The sequence below is a fragment of the Entamoeba histolytica genome, genomic scaffold (assembly GCF_000208925.1).
Source record: "Entamoeba histolytica HM-1:IMSS scf_1104750518381 genomic scaffold, whole genome shotgun sequence".
NCBI classification, from domain to species: Eukaryota; Evosea; order Mastigamoebida; family Endamoebidae; genus Entamoeba; species Entamoeba histolytica.
In genome coordinates, this window is record NW_001915105.1 from 2,825 (window position 1) to 23,377 (window position 20,553).

The 20,553-nt window shown below is 25.5% G+C and overlaps 11 protein-coding genes across 11 annotated transcripts, besides 1 other annotated feature; 5 read left to right on the top strand and 6 right to left on the bottom strand.

The window, feature by feature from the left end:
• Positions 1-283: part of a repeat region that runs on past the window's edge.
• Positions 284-454: 171 nt separating this feature from the next.
• Positions 455-2,519, top strand: EHI_135710 (uncharacterized protein; the record flags this gene model as incomplete). Its single annotated transcript, XM_648902.2, has 1 exon — positions 455-2,519. One exon carries the CDS (start codon positions 455-457, stop codon positions 2,000-2,002), a length of 1,548 nt encoding a protein of 515 aa, XP_653994.2. The 3' UTR covers positions 2,003-2,519.
• Positions 2,030-3,335, bottom strand: EHI_135720 (Sphingomyelin phosphodiesterase, putative; the record flags this gene model as incomplete). Its single annotated transcript, XM_648903.1, has 2 exons — positions 2,030-3,154; positions 3,207-3,335. The coding sequence occupies 2 exons, from the start codon at positions 3,333-3,335 to the stop codon at positions 2,030-2,032; spliced, it is 1,254 nt and encodes a 417-aa protein (XP_653995.1).
• Positions 3,336-3,447: 112 nt separating this feature from the next.
• Positions 3,448-7,458, bottom strand: EHI_135730 (tyrosine kinase, putative; the record flags this gene model as incomplete). The annotated part of the gene is made up of 1 exon (XM_648904.1): positions 3,448-7,458. One exon carries the CDS (start codon positions 7,456-7,458, stop codon positions 3,448-3,450), a length of 4,011 nt encoding a protein of 1,336 aa, XP_653996.1.
• A 453-nt stretch (positions 7,459-7,911) lies between these two features.
• EHI_135740 (acyl-CoA synthetase, putative) lies at positions 7,912-10,965 on the top strand (the record flags this gene model as incomplete). The annotated part of the gene is made up of 1 exon (XM_648905.1): positions 7,912-10,965. The coding sequence occupies one exon, from the start codon at positions 7,912-7,914 to the stop codon at positions 10,963-10,965; it is 3,054 nt and encodes a 1,017-aa protein (XP_653997.1).
• A 270-nt stretch (positions 10,966-11,235) lies between these two features.
• On the bottom strand, positions 11,236-13,125 carry EHI_135750 (heat shock protein, putative; the record flags this gene model as incomplete). Its single annotated transcript, XM_648906.1, has 1 exon — positions 11,236-13,125. The coding sequence occupies one exon, from the start codon at positions 13,123-13,125 to the stop codon at positions 11,236-11,238; it is 1,890 nt and encodes a 629-aa protein (XP_653998.1).
• An 80-nt stretch (positions 13,126-13,205) lies between these two features.
• Positions 13,206-13,603, bottom strand: EHI_135760 (uncharacterized protein; the record flags this gene model as incomplete). Its single annotated transcript, XM_648907.1, has 2 exons — positions 13,206-13,422; positions 13,476-13,603. 2 exons carry the CDS (start codon positions 13,601-13,603, stop codon positions 13,206-13,208), a joined length of 345 nt encoding a protein of 114 aa, XP_653999.1.
• A 118-nt stretch (positions 13,604-13,721) lies between these two features.
• EHI_135770 (uncharacterized protein) lies at positions 13,722-14,142 on the top strand (the record flags this gene model as incomplete). Its single annotated transcript, XM_001914021.1, has 2 exons — positions 13,722-14,004; positions 14,054-14,142. The coding sequence occupies 2 exons, from the start codon at positions 13,722-13,724 to the stop codon at positions 14,140-14,142; spliced, it is 372 nt and encodes a 123-aa protein (XP_001914056.1).
• A 240-nt stretch (positions 14,143-14,382) lies between these two features.
• On the top strand, positions 14,383-16,104 carry EHI_135780 (uncharacterized protein; the record flags this gene model as incomplete). The annotated part of the gene is made up of 1 exon (XM_648908.2): positions 14,383-16,104. One exon carries the CDS (start codon positions 14,383-14,385, stop codon positions 16,102-16,104), a length of 1,722 nt encoding a protein of 573 aa, XP_654000.2.
• A 661-nt stretch (positions 16,105-16,765) lies between these two features.
• EHI_135790 (60S ribosomal protein L10a, putative) lies at positions 16,766-17,410 on the bottom strand (the record flags this gene model as incomplete). The annotated part of the gene is made up of 1 exon (XM_648909.1): positions 16,766-17,410. The coding sequence occupies one exon, from the start codon at positions 17,408-17,410 to the stop codon at positions 16,766-16,768; it is 645 nt and encodes a 214-aa protein (XP_654001.1).
• A 787-nt stretch (positions 17,411-18,197) lies between these two features.
• On the top strand, positions 18,198-19,743 carry EHI_135800 (uncharacterized protein; the record flags this gene model as incomplete). Its single annotated transcript, XM_648910.2, has 3 exons — positions 18,198-19,166; positions 19,216-19,323; positions 19,369-19,743. The coding sequence occupies 3 exons, from the start codon at positions 18,198-18,200 to the stop codon at positions 19,741-19,743; spliced, it is 1,452 nt and encodes a 483-aa protein (XP_654002.2).
• Positions 19,744-19,832: 89 nt separating this feature from the next.
• On the bottom strand, positions 19,833-20,522 carry EHI_135810 (uncharacterized protein; the record flags this gene model as incomplete). The annotated part of the gene is made up of 1 exon (XM_001914022.1): positions 19,833-20,522. The coding sequence occupies one exon, from the start codon at positions 20,520-20,522 to the stop codon at positions 19,833-19,835; it is 690 nt and encodes a 229-aa protein (XP_001914057.1).
• Positions 20,523-20,553: the final 31 nt, after the last annotated feature.

Sequence of the window (20,553 nt, forward strand, 5' to 3'; positions counted from 1 at the left end):
TATCAAGAAAAAAGTGATTGTTGAAATTGAAAGAAATGAAATATAGTCATAGTGTTATTTACATACTCAACATAAAATAATAATATAAAGAATGAGGAATTTGACTACTCAATAAAATTACAATAAAAATCAAATACTAACTTCAACGAAGAATAACTAAGTAGAAATAATTGAAAAGAATTTACTTCAACAGAAATAATATTAGTTGAAGAAACTGAATCACTCACTTCTTAGAACGACGAAACACTAAATATTAAGTGAGTCATAGGTAATGTGTTTTTTTAATGTTTTGTTGATAATATCATAAACCATTTCTAATCAATAAGTATTTAAGAAGTTTAAAAGGGTTTTTATTAACAAGATCATTTTATTTAAAAAAATGTCTGATTCTTGGATAACCAACTTTCAAGAAGTAATACTTTATTTTCCTTCATTAAATAAAATCAAAGAAGTAATGCTAATTTCTCGTCGTGCACAAGTTGCTGTTTTAACGATGACTAGTTGTCCATACAATATTATGTCATACAACACACCAATTGAAGTTAGTACATTTTTTACTAGATTAAAAGTTTTAAACTTTCCAACAAATTATAGTACATTACAAGCCAAAACCCTTCCAACAACTCTACCACTTATTTTCAGAAATATTGACTCACGATTTTTTCAACAATTTTTATTCAATCGATTTGGTCAACATATTTTAAGAGTTAGTTTACAAAAAACCTTTATTACTAAATTACCAAAATACATTCATTTATTAGTCAACATTAAAACACTTGTATTATTGGAATCGTATCATCCTGAAGTGATTTTAATTATGGAAAAAACAAAAGCCCAAAAATGTATTTTATATTGTGGAATAGCTGAACTTAAATCTATTGTTTCTCGATTTAATTTTAAAAAGAATTCTATTTCAAAATTCATATTTATTGTAGAGAAATGTGTTTATACAGAAGAACTTACTAATATATGTAAAGATATACCTTCTAAACATCAAGTATTTGTTAATTTTTTATCTTATTCAACAAAACAATTTTCATTTATTCCAAGATTAAGACAACCATTTATAACTTCTATTCTTACTGATGTTATTGATAAAGATGACATGTTTATTAAGAAAACAATTAATAAAGCACAAATTCAATCAATAAAAATTATTGATACAATTAAAGAAATAGATTATTGTAGTCAAAAATCATTTAATATTAATTTTGATTCAATTATATCTGTTTATATCGCTTGTAAACAATCATCGCCATTTATTATTGGAAAGATTGTAAAAGATTTAATGGTTGAAGAATTTCATGGACCTTTAATATGTGATGAAGCACAATTACAAGATATTAACATAAAAAAATATTTTAATGGTTTACTATTTATTGATGACACTAAATTAAAACATGTTTCAATTTCAGAATTACTTTTTATAACTTGGAAACATTGTAATGAATTGATGAAAAATATAATATTTATCTCAAATTTATTACTTAATTCAAATCAAATGAATGACATTGGTACACCATCAAAGAATATTAAAGTAATATTTGAATGTGATAATTCTCTTATTCTTCCATGTTTTGATCATATTTTCTTTGGAAATAAATCATTATCCATTTCATTTACTCATTTTAATGCTTTGCATTTTAATACATTTCCAATTGATTCATTAACTGCATCATATTGGATTGGAGAATATGTTGATTTTTCTTGTATGAAAAGAGTATCATTAAAAAGTTGTACAATAAAACAATTACTCTTTCAAAAGAATATTTTTGAATCAATTGAATTAACACAATGTAGTATTGAAACTATTATTATAAACTCTTCTAATTTAATTAATTTAGAAAAATCAATATTTCAAAATATTATTATTGAATTTGTATCATATTGTACAATGACACAAGTTAAAAGTGTATTATGTCAATTAAAAGAATGTTCATCCTTTATTAAAAAGGATTGTTTATTTAAAAAAATAGAATGTAATTTGAATTATTCTAACTAAATTCCTTCATTTATAATTCCATTATGTTTACTTCTTAATGCATTCAGCATACCCTGACTCTCTCATATTTTCCATTGAACAAAGTTTTTGTTTTCTACAATTTCCTTCACAAGAATTTGGTAGTTCAGTTGAAAAATGTTTCATGAATTTACTCCATGCAACATTATCATTCTTTAACATATAATGTAATCTACCAATTTCAGAATTACCAAGATTAACTAATCCATATTCTTCTTGAGTATTATAACTTTTGACCCAAGTATATTTATGTTCTGCATTACATTGATCAAGATTAAGATAGTATGTTGTATAATCAATAATATGTTGATCATTGAATTTATATAATCTTAAAGAAGGATTTGATCCTTTTGGAGTCATTGCTGGATTAATAATTACACTATAAAATGGATCTTCACCAGGATATAAACGATATCCTTCAATATGATTATGACCAGCTAAGTGACCAATAATAACATCAGAATATTCTTTATATAATTCTAAGAAATCCCGAGTGAAATATGGATTAACATCCATCATTCCTGTAATTTTAAGTCCAATAGATTCATGAGAAATAATAATTGCTTTTTGACCTTTTTCTCTCAATACTTTTAATGTAGCATTAAACCACATCATCATTTCTCCAGGATCTGTTTTTGGATATTCTCCAGCATGTGAATTCATAATATCAAAATAAGCAGTTTGTAATGAAATAATATTTATTCCACTTGGTAATTGGTGAATATAATATCCTCCTTTTTTTGTAGTAGCAATTTCTTCAGGAGATAACCAATCTTTCCACCATAAACTCATATTATTTAACATCCACTGACTCTTTGGTGGAAATGCCCAAAAAGAAGTTTCAAAATAGTCATGATTACCAATTGATGGTAATACCGTAAATCCAGGGAGTCTTCGTTTAAGTTCATTATGAAACATTTCTAAGTCATTAAGATTTCTTTGTTTAGTCATTTGGAACATATCAGATGGAATAACGTCCATTAACCAAATAACATTTTTAGATATACTTTCATGAGACTTAATGAAATCCATTCCAGACATAATTGTTTCTAAAGGAGCATGACACGAATGATGTCCACAAAATTGTGCTGTTTCAAAGTTATTTCCTTTAGGTACTGAATCTTCATGACAACACTATATTTAAATTAATAGATATTATTTTATTTATTCTATTTTTCAAACAAACGTCAATGCTTTTACAATGAGCATATCCTCCTTCAGCAAATTTAGAATCAAAGTGGGTATCAGAAATAACCCAAATATAATCTTCTATTGAAAAACATTGTACTATAAAAATGAAAACAAAAATTTTCATTTAAATTGATATTTTCAAGTTCTTTTTTATTTAATTTTTTTTTTATTATTACAAAAATAGTAAACTATTGGTATATATTACATTTTTTTTTTGAATAATAAATAAATGAGATTCATTTCACTTTATACAATAATTGTAAGCGATCAAGTACTTGCTCTATGACTAAACGGTCTTTAGGATTTTGTTTCCAACAATCACAAATAAGTTTGTATACTGAGTCTGGCATTTCATTGACTTGTTGTAGTCTTTTACCAGAAATAACAAATTCAGCAATGTTCCATATATATACAAATTTTTCTTTGTCATAAGCTTCACCCCACTTAAAGCATTCATACATTGTAATTGCAAATGAATAAATATCAGCTTCTTTTTTATAATATTCTTTAGTTAATAATTCTGGTGCCATATAAACAGGTGTTCCTATTCCTTTTGTGAATGTTATATTTGTCATTAATGTATTTATATTTCTTGAACTTCCAAAGTCTGTTAATTTACAATTAATTTGAACATCTTCAGATAGAAACAAAACAAGAATATTATCTGGTTTAATGTCTCTATGTAATATTCCATTTACATGAAGATATTGAATTCCATTAGCAGCATCTATCATAAATTTAATTCTTAATTTAATAGGAATAACCTCCTTTTTTAGACTAAACAAATTTCTAATACTTCCATATTCTGCATATTCAGTAATTAAATACCTTTTATTTTTAAATAAAACTGATCCATAGAAATAAATAATATAATCACTTCTAAACTTATCTAACATTGAAACTTCTTTCTCAAATTCTTCTTTAATTTTTATATTATATGACCTATCTTTCATGTCTTTAATAGCAACTATATGTTCCCTAAATCTTCCTTTAAAAACAACACCACTAGTCCCTTCTCCAATTTTATTGTCAAAGATAATTTCATCTATATCTAATTTTGTTGTAATTTCTGTTTCTCCTTTAAATTTAAGATATCCTACTTCTTCTTTACCACTATTAATTGATTGACAAACAATAGTTATTTTATTATTTAATTTAGAACTACATAATGGAGTAACTGTTAGTTTGAATTTACATGCCTCACCTTTTTTCAATAAGATGATAGCAGGATCTATTTTAATCAGAAACTTTCCATTCTTTTTATTTAATACAATCTGAATCTTAATTAAAGATGAACTAAAATTTCCTAAGTAGAAATATGATACACATGGTTGTTGTACTTTAATTACAATATCATGACCTTCTAACAGAAGAATATCACAGTTACATTGAATCCATTTATTAATTCTATACTTAAAATTTATTGAACTTTCTTTTATTTTAAATAGAGTACAATGAAGATGTTGATGATGTTGAACAAGAAAATGTTGGTATCTATTGATAATACAATAAAAAACTATTAGTATAAGCACAAAGAGACAAAGGATGAATAAGATCATTAATATAATCAACCACCATTCTATATAAGATGAACAATAAGTTCCATCATCACTAGGACGATACCAAAAAGTACATTTTTGACATTTTGATTGAAGAATAATTTTACAATGATCAATTCCTTCTAATGAAATACATCTTGATCTGCTAAATACCAACTCTTCATTACAAGAAGTACACTCATTATATTCATTACATGTACGACATGTTCCATTACATTGTTCACATGTATTAACATCACGAAAAAATCCATCTTTACATTGTGTACAACCAAATTGAGTAATTTCTACTGCACATCCTTGTAATGTATTTTTTGATAAACAACTTCCATTATAATGTTGATAATAATCATCAGCACATGTTAAACAATGTTCATAAAAACATGTTTTACATTCAATAGGACATTTGATACAATCAAATTCATTTAAAAAATAACCATCTTTACATAATGAACATCCACCAATAGGAGTAAAAATACTACATTTTCCAATTAATTCATCATTTGATCTACATTTATGATTTGATAAAAATGAAGTAGAATTACATGTTAAACAATACGTTTCTGATAAACACGTTTGACATTTTTCACAAATATGACAAGTATTTTGTTTTGTTAGATAATATGTATCTTCACATCTTCTACATGGCATTCCTTGATAATATTGTTGGCAATGTTCATCTCTAAATATACATGAAATTCCATCAAAATACATTAAATCTTCACATTTAATACATTCATTTCTATTATATAAAATACAATTATTAATTGGTTCAACACAATGATGATTAATATCAAGTATTTTATTTTCAATACATCCTTGACATATACCATTTTGTATTACATTACAATTTTGTTCTAATACACATTTTCCATCACTAATAAAATATCCATTTTCACATCTCTTACATCTTTCTTTCTCACATAAAATACAATGAGAGTCAAAAGATAAACAAGAAATACATTTATTAAATGATAAATAATAACCATCTTTACATTCAAATTTATTTTGTTTATTTGAATCAAAAACACATTCTTCTTGATTAATATAAGAATGAAATAAACATTCTAAACATTTTGTATTTGTACAAAACTCACAATTATTGTCGTTACATTCTTGACATTTAAACGATGTATTTAAATACCCAAAAGAACATTGAACACATCTATTGACAATAGCAACTAAACAGTCTGATTCTATTAAACAATTCCCTTCATGAAGAATATACCCAGAATCACATAATATACAAACTCTTTCATTTGTTTTTACATTAAAAAGATCCCATATACAATTAGAATAAATGCTTTGAACTAAATCAAATCCTGAAGGAATAACACCTTCTTCAATACACATTTTATTCATTAATTTATATTTTTCAAAGCAAATAAGACAATAACAAATTTCATCGATACATTCAATGACATGACAATTATTTATTGATTGATTTTGATTAACAGTCATATCAGTATTTGTAATAAGAACATATCTTCCAGATATCGATTTAATTGAGGAATTAATTGATTGAACTAAAATAATAACTTCTTTTAATGACTCAATTGTTAAATTAATATTATTTAAAGAAAGAATTGATTCAACAACTGCATTATCAGAAATAGTCAATGTTGCTTGTCCTCTTTTAAAAAAATTATCAATACTTATTGTGTTAATGAGTGAAGTATAATTGTAAGTAAATTTAACATTTAAAAAACTTGAAGAATATAAATCAGATAATTGCAATTTATTACCAAACTGAATAAAATTACATTCCTTAATTATTTGAATTTTAATAGAACATTTAATACAATAGAAATATAATTCTTTAATTTTTATTAATGAAAGAATAATTAAAGAATGTGATGAATAAATATTTGTATTTGGTAAATTTATAAATTGAAAATTAGCATAATCAACATCTATTATCAATGAACATTCTTTATTTAATTCTTCACATGGACAATGAGGAAAAGTAAATGGATATGAATAATCTGATAAAGATAATGATGATTTATATATTGTTCCATTCATATAACATTTAACTGAATAATCAAATGAAATTGAAGAAGAACAATATCTAATAAGACGTTGGTTACTAACTAATTGAAGAGTATTTTCAAGAATTGGAAAATCAGTTGATTTATAATCATTTGAACTTGAATCATTATTTAATACAGATGAATCTATTAATGAAAATATATCAATACATCCATTAAATGAAGTTGGAATAATAATATTAAACATTTTTTTATCTAGTTGTAAATTATTACATCTCCATCCTTCAAATAATGGAACATTATCATTATTTGGATAAATAACCATTGAACCAAGTAAATGCCATTGTCCATTCGCAATAATTTTTGCTCCTTTATTAATTGTTATTGTACCTTTAATTTGTATATTTCCATTTACTGTTAATAAAACATTTGAATTAAGTTGAAGTGATGTAAAAGTCATAAAATATTGTGATGTTATTGTTACACTTGAATAAACAAATAAATTACCAAATGAAAGAATGTTATTTCCCTGAAATTTTGTTTCCCAATCACCATATAATATATAATCACACCCATCTCCACTATAACTACATTCCTTATCTAATTTTTGGGTATTAGAATAAATAATACATTGACATCCATTCGTTAGACATATAAAAAAAAATATATTAATTAGTGGCGTCACACTTGTGATCACCATGATTAAGATTTTATTTTTGTGTTTTTTATTATTCTTTTCTTTTACAAACCTATCTCATTCTTTAATTTTTTGTACTTTTATTTATTGAAATTTTCTCAATTTATATAAATAAATTTTTGTTAAAAAACATTTTTTGATTTACTTTTGTTTTATGACTAAAGTATCTTTTTGAGAAGTTACAACAACTACTTCCTCAAAACTATAAACATAACTCTTAACAATAAATTGTCATTGACTTGAAACAAAAGAGTAATTTCTTTTTATAATTTAGTTTTAAAGATGAAATTAAGAAATTAAAAAGAACAAAAAGACTGATATATTAATAGTACATTTTGTTAATATAAAACTAAACATAATCATTAAATTGAAGAAAGATCAATTTTATGTATTATTCAAAAAACCCTGTTCAAAAATTTTAATTAAATATCCGAACTAAGATTCAATCTTATTACTATGTCAGCTGTTCATCTTACTCAATCTTATATTAAGTCATCTCAAAATACTGAAATACAATTTAATGTTTTTGCACAAAAATACCAACATATCCGTAGTCTTGGAGATAAGCCATTATTTAAATTCATTAAGGCTGATGGAAATGAACCTGCTGTAGAATATAATTTATTCCAATTTCAAGATAAAGTAGATATAATCTCATCTGCACTCTATACAACACTTCATTTAAAGAGAAAAGATGTTATTGCTATATACTTACCAAACTGTGTTCCTTTCATTATTATGGAAGCAGTAATAGAATCTTCTGGATTTATTATGATGCCATTCAACCCAACATATACTTCTGATCAATTATCTCGTTTATTCCCTCGAGTAACACCAAAGTTAGTTGTTACTATAAAACGTTTCCTTCCAAACATTCGTAGTTTTAATAAAGAAGTCAAAGCATTATTAGTTGATGCTTCACAAGAAGAAATAATTTCTATGAATGACTCTTATCTTTATTCATTATCTTCTCTATTACAAGTACCAATTAATAAAGAGCTTCTTCAAAATGAAAGAAATCAAATTCAACCAGAAGATGAATTATTCTATGGTTGTACTTCTGGTTCAACAGGAATTCCAAAAATATGTGTTTATACAAATAGAGAATTTACAGGAAATATTGTTTCAATTAGTTCTCAAGTTCCACCAGATGAACGAAAAACATTAGCTTTTATTCCTTTTTTCACTACTACCGGGCACATTGTATTATCAACACTTATATTAAAAGGATATTACCATGTCTGTATGGATAAGTTTAATACTGAAAAGGTTTATGAAATTGTTCAAGAAAATAAAATTACTAATATTTCTGGTGCACCTTCTGCTTTTATGGCTATACTAAAACATCCAAATAGATCTCATTATGATCTTTCTTCATTGAGAGAAGTTATTATGGGAGGTGCTGTAGCTTCAGATTCTTTTATTGAGTCTTGTAGACAAACCCTTCATTTAGAATTTTGTTGTAGTGGATTTGGAATGACTGAACTTTGTGGGTTAATGTATAAAATGCCATCTAAAGCAACTCATATTCCTGCTGGTCCAGTTGCTCATTATGAAGTTAGAGTAGTTGACCATGAAACTAGAGAAATTTTACCTATTGGACTTGCTGGAGAATTAGAAGTACGTTCTCCTATAATGATGAAAGAATATTTGAATAATCCTGAAGCCAATAAACAAGCATTCACTGAAGATAGATGGTTTAGGACTGGAGATGAAGCTGTTTTAGAAGAAGATGGATTTATGAGAATTACTGGAAGAGTTAAAGAAATGATTATTAGAGGAGGTCATAATATTTGGCCAGCTGAGATTAATGACACTTTAATTAAACATCCAAAAATTCAAGAAGCTGCAGTTATTGGAATTCCAGATAAAATTCAAGGAGAGACTGTTGTAGCTTTTGTTGTTATTAAAAAAGGTTGTTCATTTGATAATCTTGAAAAAGATTTGAAAGAGTTTTTGAAAGAAAAACTTGTTCCATTTTCTATTCCAACTTATATATTTGCTATTGAAGACATGCCTAGAACATCTTTTGGAAAAGTGTATGCTCCAAAATTAAAAGAAATTGTTAAAGATTGTATTAAAAAGAGATGGGAAGCTCTTATTCAAGAAAATCATAATCCAGTGATAACTCAAGAAGGAAAAGAAATTGCTCAATTATGGGCAGATATGTTTGATATTCCAATTAATGCATTATCAAGAGATTCTAATTTCTATAATTGTGGAGGAGATTCTTTTGTTGGATCTCAAACAGTTACTATTATTAGAAAGTATGTTAAAGATGCACCATTTAATTTGTTAATATGTAAACAAACCCTTGGTGAAATTGAAGATTATATTGCTCATCCAAATGAAAATGTTATTGACACTGGTAAAATTCTTAAAGAAGACATTGAAAAATTAAACCAAATGAGTGAAGAAGAATTATTTGGAACAGAGCAATATAATGAAGAAAATGAAAATAGAGATGCTATTGTGATTACTGGTGCATGTGGATATCTTGGAGTCTATATTGTTGATGCTGTAGCAAAGAATAAAAATATTAAAAAAATTTATTGTATTGGAAGGAGTGTTGATTTATCAGAATTAAATAAGAAAATGATATCAATGATGAGAAATGTCGGATTACAAAAGAATGAAATGATTGAAATGATTGTTGGAGATGTTTCTAAAGACCATTTTGGTATTGAAAATACAAAATATAATGAAATGAGAGAAAGAAGTAAAGTTATTATTCATTGCGCAGCTATTGTTAATTGGAATAAATCATACTCACAACTAAAAGAAACAAATGTTAATGGTGTAATCAATGCAATTAAATTTGCAGGTAAATCTATTATATGTAGTTATATTTCTACTATCGGAGCTGCATTAAATCAAAATGAAACAATTTCAGAACAACTTCCTGTTTCTTCATTTGGTTATATTCAATCCAAGTGGATGGGTGAAAAGATAATAGAAAAAGCAATGAATTTAGGCTATCGTGTTAATATAATGAGACCTGCATTTATTGTTGCAGATTCAACAAAAGGTATTTGTAATACTGACGATTTCATCTATAAATTTATCCGTGTTTGTGTTATGAATAATATTGGATTATCAGGACCAGCTTTAGACCTTACTCCAGTAGACAAGGTAGCAGAGGTTATAGCAAAAAATTGTATGGTTGTTGGTAAAATTATCAACTTACTTCCTCAACAACAAGTCCACACAGAAAAAATCTTTTCTATATATAATACTCTCTATCATTCAATCCCTATTTTCAATTATAACGAATGGATAAATAAATTTACTGAACTTGCTCATTCTGGATGTGTAGATGCAATCAATTTAATACCTTCATTGTATGTATTAAAAATACAAGCCAAGCTTCAATCTAATTATTTGAAAGAAACAAACCAACAAATAGTTCTAAACTTTAATGATGACATGATATCTTTGAACTTAAATAAGTTAAATGAAATAGGATTCTTTACTACATCTTGTAAGGGGCTTATTTCTCGTTCAAAGTAATTAAATCATTTGTTAATTTTTTAAACTTAATTACAATAAAAAGTATGATTAGTTGATATTAAAACTAATTTTTTAATCATCTTTAAACAATTTATTATTTAGTCAAAGGTTAGAATTGAAAAAATTAACAATAAACATTTCCTATTGTAGCTATTGATTTATCTAATGAAAAGTAATTATTCTTTCTTTTTATAAAAGAAATATATTTTATAAACCATGTTAAATTTAAAAACGTAAAAAAAAGACTTGTTTATTTAATAAGACATTAAATTAGTTATTTATATCAATATCCCCAATGATTCTTTTTGTTTCTTCAATATCATCAGTTATTTTTCTTAATAATTTTTTCTTTTCAATTAGTTCTTCTTTTTCTTTATCATTTAATTCATATTTATGTTGAGAAATGTAATGTTCAAACAAATTTTTTAACTTAGTGCATTCATGAATTCGATGTTGTAGTTCCTCCAATTCTTTAATTTCTTTTTTTACAACATCCAAATAATTATCTGAGAAACAATTATTGTTTAATGAAATTTCTTTTTCTAATTTAAAAATTTGATGATTATCTGATTTATTAGAACATTCAATTGCTCTTAAATAGTTTCTAATAACCCAATTGTATTTATATTGGCCAATTCTTTCATCTTTTTGTACTTTACTAGAATTCTGGAAAGGAAATACATAATCATCATTATCACTTATAACAATGTCATAGGGTTGATAACAATAGAACCATCGTTCTAGTCCAATAGAAAGATAATTTGAATATATTATTTCATCTTTAATAATTCCAATACAATTTTGATTAATTTTAACTTCAGTAATAATTGACTTATTTTTATTTTCAACAATAAGTTCTCCACCATTTGTTAATTGATCAACTTCTGGATATAAAACATTACCAATTTCAATACTTTCTTTCTCAATAAAACGTTCAATAGATAAATATAAAAAATTTTCTTCTATCTCATTTAATAGTCTCAATTTTGTTCCTACTTGTACTGCTACTAAAGCAGCTCCTTTAGCAATAACACATTCTTTATTCATTGTATTTTTTACATTTAAATGAAGTTTATTTTCAATAATGGTTTTAATACAACCTAATCTAGAACCACCTCCAACAAATTCTATATCAGTTAATCGTAAATTAATACGTTTTTGAGTTATTTCAATAATCCTTTGTACTAATAAACAAATAACTTCATTATATTCTTCAAACCAACTTTCAAATTCAGTCTTAGTAACATTTTCAATAAATTCATTATTGTTATTTAATTCAATTTTTAATGTTGATTCAAGTACGTTTTGACTTGAAAAAGAGAATTTAAACTTATTGATATCTTCATCAATCTTATTATAAAATTTTAATTTCTTTTCTTCATCTAAAGATTGTATAAATTCTTTTACCTCTTCTTTTTCACGCATTAATTCAATACATTTATTTTTAATTATATAACTATAATCTCTTCCCCCAATATTTATAGTTTCATTTGATATAATTTCTAATGAATTTGAATGAAACCTAAATACTGAACAAGTTGTTTCAGATTCTCCAACATTAAGAACCATTTGTGTAGTTTCTTTATTATTTATTGTATTAAATGATGGTATGTCATATGTCCAATAATAAAGTCCAATACAAATACAATCTTCAACACATTGTAAACAAGGCATTTTAGCTAATTCACATGCATATTCAATACGTCTTCTCTCTTGAAATGAATAATTAGATGATATTGATACAACACAATAATCTGATTGTGTTATTTCTTTTATCATTTTAAACATTTCAACAAGCATACTTTCAATATGAATATTACCAATATCACCACATTGTAAAATTCCATTTTCATCACATTGAACATTTGAAAATTTATTTTCTTGAATTTTTAATTCATTATTATCAACTTGAATTAATTTTTTTAATCCAATAATACAATTTTTTGGTCTTCTTTTAATTTGACTTTCATTTCTATCAACACCACATCGAATTTCTTTTTTAATACATGAGATACAATTCGAAATTGAATGTTTTCCTATTGGTGAATCAATTATATCAACACCTCCATTATAATATTTTCCAATAACTATATTTTCATTTCCAAAATCAATACCTATAATGCTATACCTTTGTTTTCCTTTTTGTTGACTTGTACGCATCTCTTAAAGTAATTTCTTGTTTTTTTTAGTTCATTTTATAATTCTTATTTACTTTCATTAAAAAACAACAAAAATTCAATTCATTCTGTTGATATTAAATGTTCTACTGGAACACAAGATAAATCTAAACTTGCTTTACAACAAATAAATTGTCCTGTTGCCATCTCTTTTGCAATTGGATAATCAACAATACTGTTTGGCTCTGCAAAATCAAATCTTGCTGAAACACTACTTGAGTTAAACCGTTGAAAAGCTTCACTACATTTTTGATGAGAATCATATTTAATAAATCCCTCACTAAATAATAAGTATTATTTACTTCTTTTAGTATTCACTTTTATAATACAAACGATGGAGATAACATTTCAATTGCTTGTACTTGTATTTTAATTGAATTAAATTCAGAAATAACAGTTCCAATATCACTCCAATTGGATAAACCATAAAAGAATAATGTGTCAGTCTGTGGTTGATTCATCAAATACTATTTTCTTAGTATTTTTATCTAAAATAAAATAATAGTAAAATTTATAATTTAAATATAGTTTAAAATATAAAAGAAAGTGATAAGTCATAATTGATCTTATTAAATTAATATGAACAATCCTCAAAATGAAGGAAAGATTTTAACAAAAAAACAAAAAAAGAATAAACGTAGAAATGGAAAACAAATATCTCCACTAAAAGAAGAAAGAATGAATTATTTATTTTCTATTTCTTCATTAATGACACAATTTCACCCTGTTACTGGACAACACTGTGGATTGTCCATTCGAAATTTAGCTCATAAATATGTTTCAAGAATATCTAAAACATGGAAACGAAAGTATTGTACAAAATGTTGGATGCCATTAACTTATTCATCATTTAAAACACAATGTTTGTTTGTTTTTTATGTTTTATTTAAGTTGGATGACTAAGCACATAGTAATAAATGGTAAATATTTTATTGTAACACATTGTTATTGGTGTCATTATAGAAGATTATTCTATTTACCAGAAGATCCTAATGAGTAATCAATTGTGAGTGATTTGTATCTTTTTTTAAGAGTCATTTTTCATAAAATAGAAAGAAAGTTGAGATTGAGTTAAAATTAAGAATCATCAGTTTATTTTTAATTATAAACCATAAACGTTAATGAAAGGAAAAATAGAACTAATAATAATATTACCAAAAACTAAAAATAGTATTTTAAGAGAAGTTTCAATTATTTAAAGTAAAAAAGAATTACCAGATGTAAAAGGAGACCAAACGAGATGGAACCCACTAAAGAAAAAAAAGACAAAGGTGAAGAGAAACAAAGAAAAAAAGAAGAAAAAGAAAAGAAAAAACTTGAAAAAGAGCAAGAGAAATTAAAAAAGAAAGAAGAAAAAGAAAAGAAAAAGAAAAAAGAAAGTCAAACAAAAGAAGAGAAATATGCACCTAAAAAAGATAGATCAAAACGAAGAACATTATTTTTCTTTAAGAAAAAAGACAAAAAAGAATTACCAAAAAGTTTAACACCAGAATTACCTAAAATTAATAAAGAAATACCATCTAATGGTTTATATCTACCAGTTGAACAAACAGTAATACCAAAAGAAATAACAAAACAAAGTATTGATTTACAAACCGATGCTTCTAGGAATAGTGCGTCTGAAGAAATTCATTTATTACCAAAACATGTTTTAGAAAATGTTTTAATGGTATCTACTCAAATTGAAAAAAAATTTAATTTTTCTGAATACCAAGAAGAGATTGATTCATTTAGAATGTTAAACCTTAATCAAATAGCATATGTTGGACGTGATTTATATTTATCTTCTTTAATCGATGTACTTCATTTATTACCTTTAATTTATGATAAAGAATATGCTCGACAATTATTGTTTTATTCTCACGAATTTGATCCAGAAGAAATATTAACTGATTTAGTCTCTTGTTTTGCTAATTCATTTGATTCAACAAAACCACAACGTGAAAAATATTGTACAAATTGTGTTAAAATTATTTCTTCTTGGTTAACAACAAGAGGAGATACTTTTACTAATGAAAAATTATTACTTCTTGTTAGAGATTTTGTTGAAGTTTTAAAACAACTTGTTACTACAAATGGATTCTTACAATCTGCTGTTGATGAAGTAGATAGTAATTTAGAAAAAGTATTTGTTTCTAAAGGAGTTGTTTCTATTCAAAAACGAGTGTTAAATCAAGTAAAAGTCGTTGGTCAAGAAGGGGATATAACATTCCCAGAAATTACAATTTTAGATGAACAATGTCTAGATTTAATTCCTGAACAACTTGCCATTATAGAATTTATGTTTTTATCAAGAATTAATCCATATGATTATTATTGTTATTTAGATAAACAAACAAGAGAGTCATCAACAGTAAAAAGTTATATTTATTGGCATAATTTAATATCTCAATGGGTTGCTTATGAAATATGTAGACATGAAGATATTGACAAAAGATATGAATGTATTACAATGTTTTTCCAATTGTTAATAAAACTTATTCAAAAGAAAAATTTCAATTCGTTTGTAAGTGTAATGAATGGATTAAAACACCAAACAGTCAAAAGGTTAATGAATACTTGGAATAAATTAACTAAAAATGATTGGACTGTTTATCAAGATTTAGAAAGTGTTCAACAAAGTATTAGGACTAACAATTCATCTATCACTTTACAACCTCCTTGTGTTCCTGATTTTATGCAACAAATTGAAAGAATGCAAAAGATGTATGATAAAAAGAAAAGAGAAAAAAATATTTCTTCAACTAATTTAAATGAAAATAATGAACCAGAATATATGATTGATCTTTCAAAATATGCTAGAATAGGTGCAGTGATCGATGTATTAGGAACATATTCTGTTGGTTCAAATTATAAAGAAAATAAACAAATGAATGAATTCTTCAAATCAGCTTTACAAAAATTACCATTAGATGATTTTAGTCTTTTAGACCTTTCCTTAAAAGTTGAACCTCCTCAATAATAATTGTTTTCTCAGATTGTTTCGTTAACTCATATAATTCATAGTAAAATAATGGTAAAATTTTAATTCAATGTAGTTCTTTATTTTTCATTCTACAAATTATTTTTTGCTATTTAAAATAATTCTTTCATTTCATAACTAATTTTTTTCTTTACTTATCATTTTTTCTATCTCTGGTTTAAGAATCTTAACAATAAAATCTTCAGTAAAATAGAGAAGATTCAAAAAAAAAAATAAATTAATTACTTATCAATATAAAGAAAATTTGTCTCACTATGACTCTAATAATTGAACATTCTTATTCTGTCATTTTTCTATCTCATCTATGAAAATATAATTTTTTTATGTTTTTATAACTAAGATTATTTTTTATATTCAAAATATTTTAAATAAAGATAATCATTTATTTTTAATACCACCAAATAAAATTGAATAACATTGATTTATCTATTATTTTGTAATGAAATTAAATTTACAAATAAATAACATCTATGAAATAAAAAACTTCTTTTTATAATATAAATAAGAAAGTATTTAACAAAAAAAACAATAAATCATTGTTTTATATAACAAAAAAATAACAAATAAATACTTTTAATAAAGAATCCAAAATTAAAGCTTCCAATACTATTGTATTGGTGCGTTCCTTTGTCAGTATTGCTTAATAGATCTTAATTGGTGCACCCATAGAACTCTTAATGTAAAGACATTTAATGTTTTGCCATCCTTTCTTAAGAAGTGAAACTAAGAATGAAATTGATCTTTCAATGTTAGCAACTAATTGGTCTTCAGTTAATTTAACATTTCCAACAGCAACACCCATGCACAATACTTTCTTTAATTGGAATTTAACTTGGCATTGAAGTTCGTTAATTTTAACTTTAAGGTCTTCATTCTTTCCAAGAAGGGTTGGGAATTTACCAGCCTTGTTAAGTCCTGGACCAAGGATCTTTTGTAATTGTCTCAAAACAGAGTCTGATGCAAGGAATGCATTGTATTTTCTGGCTAATTTCTTAACTAACTTTTTGTCTTTATTTAAAGCTTTAAGGGCATCAACATCCATGAATGGAATATTTTCTTTTTGAGCAGCTTCACATGCTTGGGCATCTCCAAGAACACAAACCTTATAGTTAGCTTTAGTGATATTTGGTAATTTGACTGAACCAGCAAAACGTTTATCTTTATCTGGATCATAGTTCTTAAGTGCGATTTGAAGTTCTACAGTTTCAACGAACTTTCTTTCTTTCTTTTCTTTAAGAATAGTAGCAACACCTTGACGTAAAACAGCGCTTGAGACTTTGGACATCTTGATTATTTAAGATTCAACAGTTTCTCTTATTAAACCTAATTTTCATTATAGTTTTATTTTATTATAATTTTATTATAATTAATGAAACTATATAAATAATAAAAAAAATAATAAAGAATAATAGAGATAAAAAGAACAAAATAAATTAGTTCCAAAGCTGAAAATGAGTTTATCAACTAACTTTGTACAACTCTTAACTCAAGATTTTTCAGGTAATTTTCCTCAATATAAACAATACTTGTATTCTATCGTTAATAGTCAGTATGATGTTGTGAAAAATTTATTTAACCAAGTTATTGGCAAATATCCATTATACTGTCATTCTAAATTATGGAAATTGTTTGTTTTATAAATGATAATAACCATTTATTTATAAATGATATAATAACATGTTAGATATATCGATTTATCTTTCTCTCGTGGATTTAATGAGTTTTTAGATGTTATATGGGTTTGGTTATTACAAGCTCCACCCACACCTTCTACTGCACTATATCTTATTGAGAAAATTAATGTATTTCAAGCCTATTTTGCTCCTCACAAAATGCAAGAGTTTGTTATTTATTTGAGTAAAAAGAAAGAGTCAAATTCAAAATATATTCTTTTGTTTTAAAACAAGAGACTATTGAAGGCTTGAGTATTTTTGTTTTTATAATTATTTTTTCTTCAATACTCTCTCTTAATATGTTGAGTTCATTCTTCTTTGAAGTTGATTCTTATTTTTATTCTTTTCTTAGTCTTTGTATTTTATCTATCATTTCATTATTTACCTCCAAGTTTATTAATGGACATTGTTGAAAAAGTTGGACTTGCACCAAATATGAATAAACTCTGGGAATTGATGATTAATAATACTATTGATATAAAAGAGAAAGAACAACTCTTTTCTATTTATCATGACTTTTATCCACCAATTCCTGATAAACAATCTCCAACAAAACAATTAATGCGATTTAATGAAATTCAGATACAAACAATCTTTTATCAAGAACTTAAACACGGCAAAAAGTTATTAATACAAAAAAGAACTAAAGGACAATCCCAAAATAGTCCTTTCGTAAAGACTTATATTGATCTCTTGGAAACAGAATATAAAAGACTTAAACAAAACATTTTCTCTGATATTTGTCCTATCACATTTGGTTCTTTCTTCTATTTCATAGAGAAAGTTGTTTCATTACTGGTTAAAATGTTCCCATTTAAGTTCGACCTTATTTATAAATGGCTAAGACGTGAAGGTAAAAGTATTCTTAAATTATCTAGTTTCCTTAATTCACAGAAACAAAACACAGAACTACAACAATTTAGTATTCAACAACTCTTTATTAAAAGAAGCATTAGATTCCAAATGAACCTTCATTTAGCATTAGTACAAAATAATGACCTAAATGTATTAGATGTAGATGGTAAGTTATGGTCATTATATTTCAAAATTAAACTACTTACTTCAGACCAACCAACAAAAGCTAATATGTTAAAGAAAATTGAACAATTAAAGGAAAAATTACATGTTCAGTATCTTCCTATTTCATTGCAATTAATCAAAATGCGATTATATTTAACAATAAACTATAACACAGAATTTAACATCGTTGATTTAGATAATTTATTTAATCAATTTTATGACTCTTATGATACTAAATTATTAAGTGAATTTGAAGATATATGTTCTCTTTATATTAATAATTATTCAGTGAGAAGAAAGTCTAACGAAATTATTGGAATTTATGATGGTTTACTTGACTTTCCTGGTGTTTGTTTCTTTTGTTTTTATTTATATTTCATGTTATTCATTTTATTAGGAAAAAAAGAAGTGGTTACTTTGGAAAGAGTATATAGATACAATGCTTAAATTAAATCGTATTGATGTTATTCCTTCTCTTTATCAAAGAGCTATTCCGTTTTTGTCTGTTTGTTTTTTTTGTAATAACTATTTTCTTTTATTAATGACTTAGTTAACTGAAGTAAATATTGCTTGGAAAACATTCTATGACCTTATGAAACCTCAAGTTTCATTCGAACAGTTTAAAGATGAGCAAACACGTTTGTTAGTTACTTCACGAAAAAAATCATTTATTTCTCCACAACTTATTTCTAAACAACCATCCCCACCTGTTCAGCCTTTAAGACAACAGTGCCATCCCTCTTTCCAACAACATTCTTCTCAATATCCTCAACAATTCTCTGTTCCTCAAAATATGTATCAAGTCCCAATGGGTTATCAGTCAATTTCTCAACAACCTTCTTATATCAATCAAATACAACAACCTATGCCTATCCCCCAAAAACCAATTGGATATTTACCACCTTCATATCCACAACAGTTTTAACCGACTATATCAAAATAAACTCTTAATTGAGGCTTCAGTTTCTTTTGAACATAAAAATAAAAGAAGTTAAGAGATGTTTAATTGAAAAATTAGAATTGGAACAAAGTATTTGCGTTTGATGAAGATTCAAAAGGATTATCAATTTCTGGTAATGTTTCGCTTTTAGACTCTTCAAAATTTCCAAATGGGTTGTCAACTTCTTTTTCTTCTTTTGCATTTTCATTGCCTGAGAAGTCAAAAGGATTGTCTACTACTTGGTCTTGGTGTTTTGGTTGATTAGATGAATCAGTAAAATCAAAAGGATTGTCTACAACAACTGGACTTTGACTGTTCTGTTTTTCTTCAATACATTGAAAAGGATTATCAACTTCTGGGAGATTTGACACTTTATTTGGTTCTGTATTGTTTGGTTCAAATGGACAATCGACAGATGGTTCAGTTTCATTTGTAGCAAAAGGATTATCAACTTCTTTGGTTGGTTCTTCAGCAGATTCCTCAAAATTAAAAAGATTTTTATTTTCTTTCTTTGGTTCATCCAAATCAAATGAGAATAAGTTATTTGTTGTTGACTTATTGTTTGGTTCAAACTTCATCGTAGGAACATCAACTTCTTTTAGTTCGTCATCACTAACTTCACCAAATGGATTATCAACATACTCTTCCTTTTTATTATCAAAATTAAACGTATTATCAATTTCCATTAATTCAGAACTTTGTCGTTTAATTTGATTGTTTTGTTTAGTCTCTGTTGTTTCTTCTTGATGGTCAACTTTACCCATTTCTGTTTTAGTCTCTTGTTTGGGTTCTTCA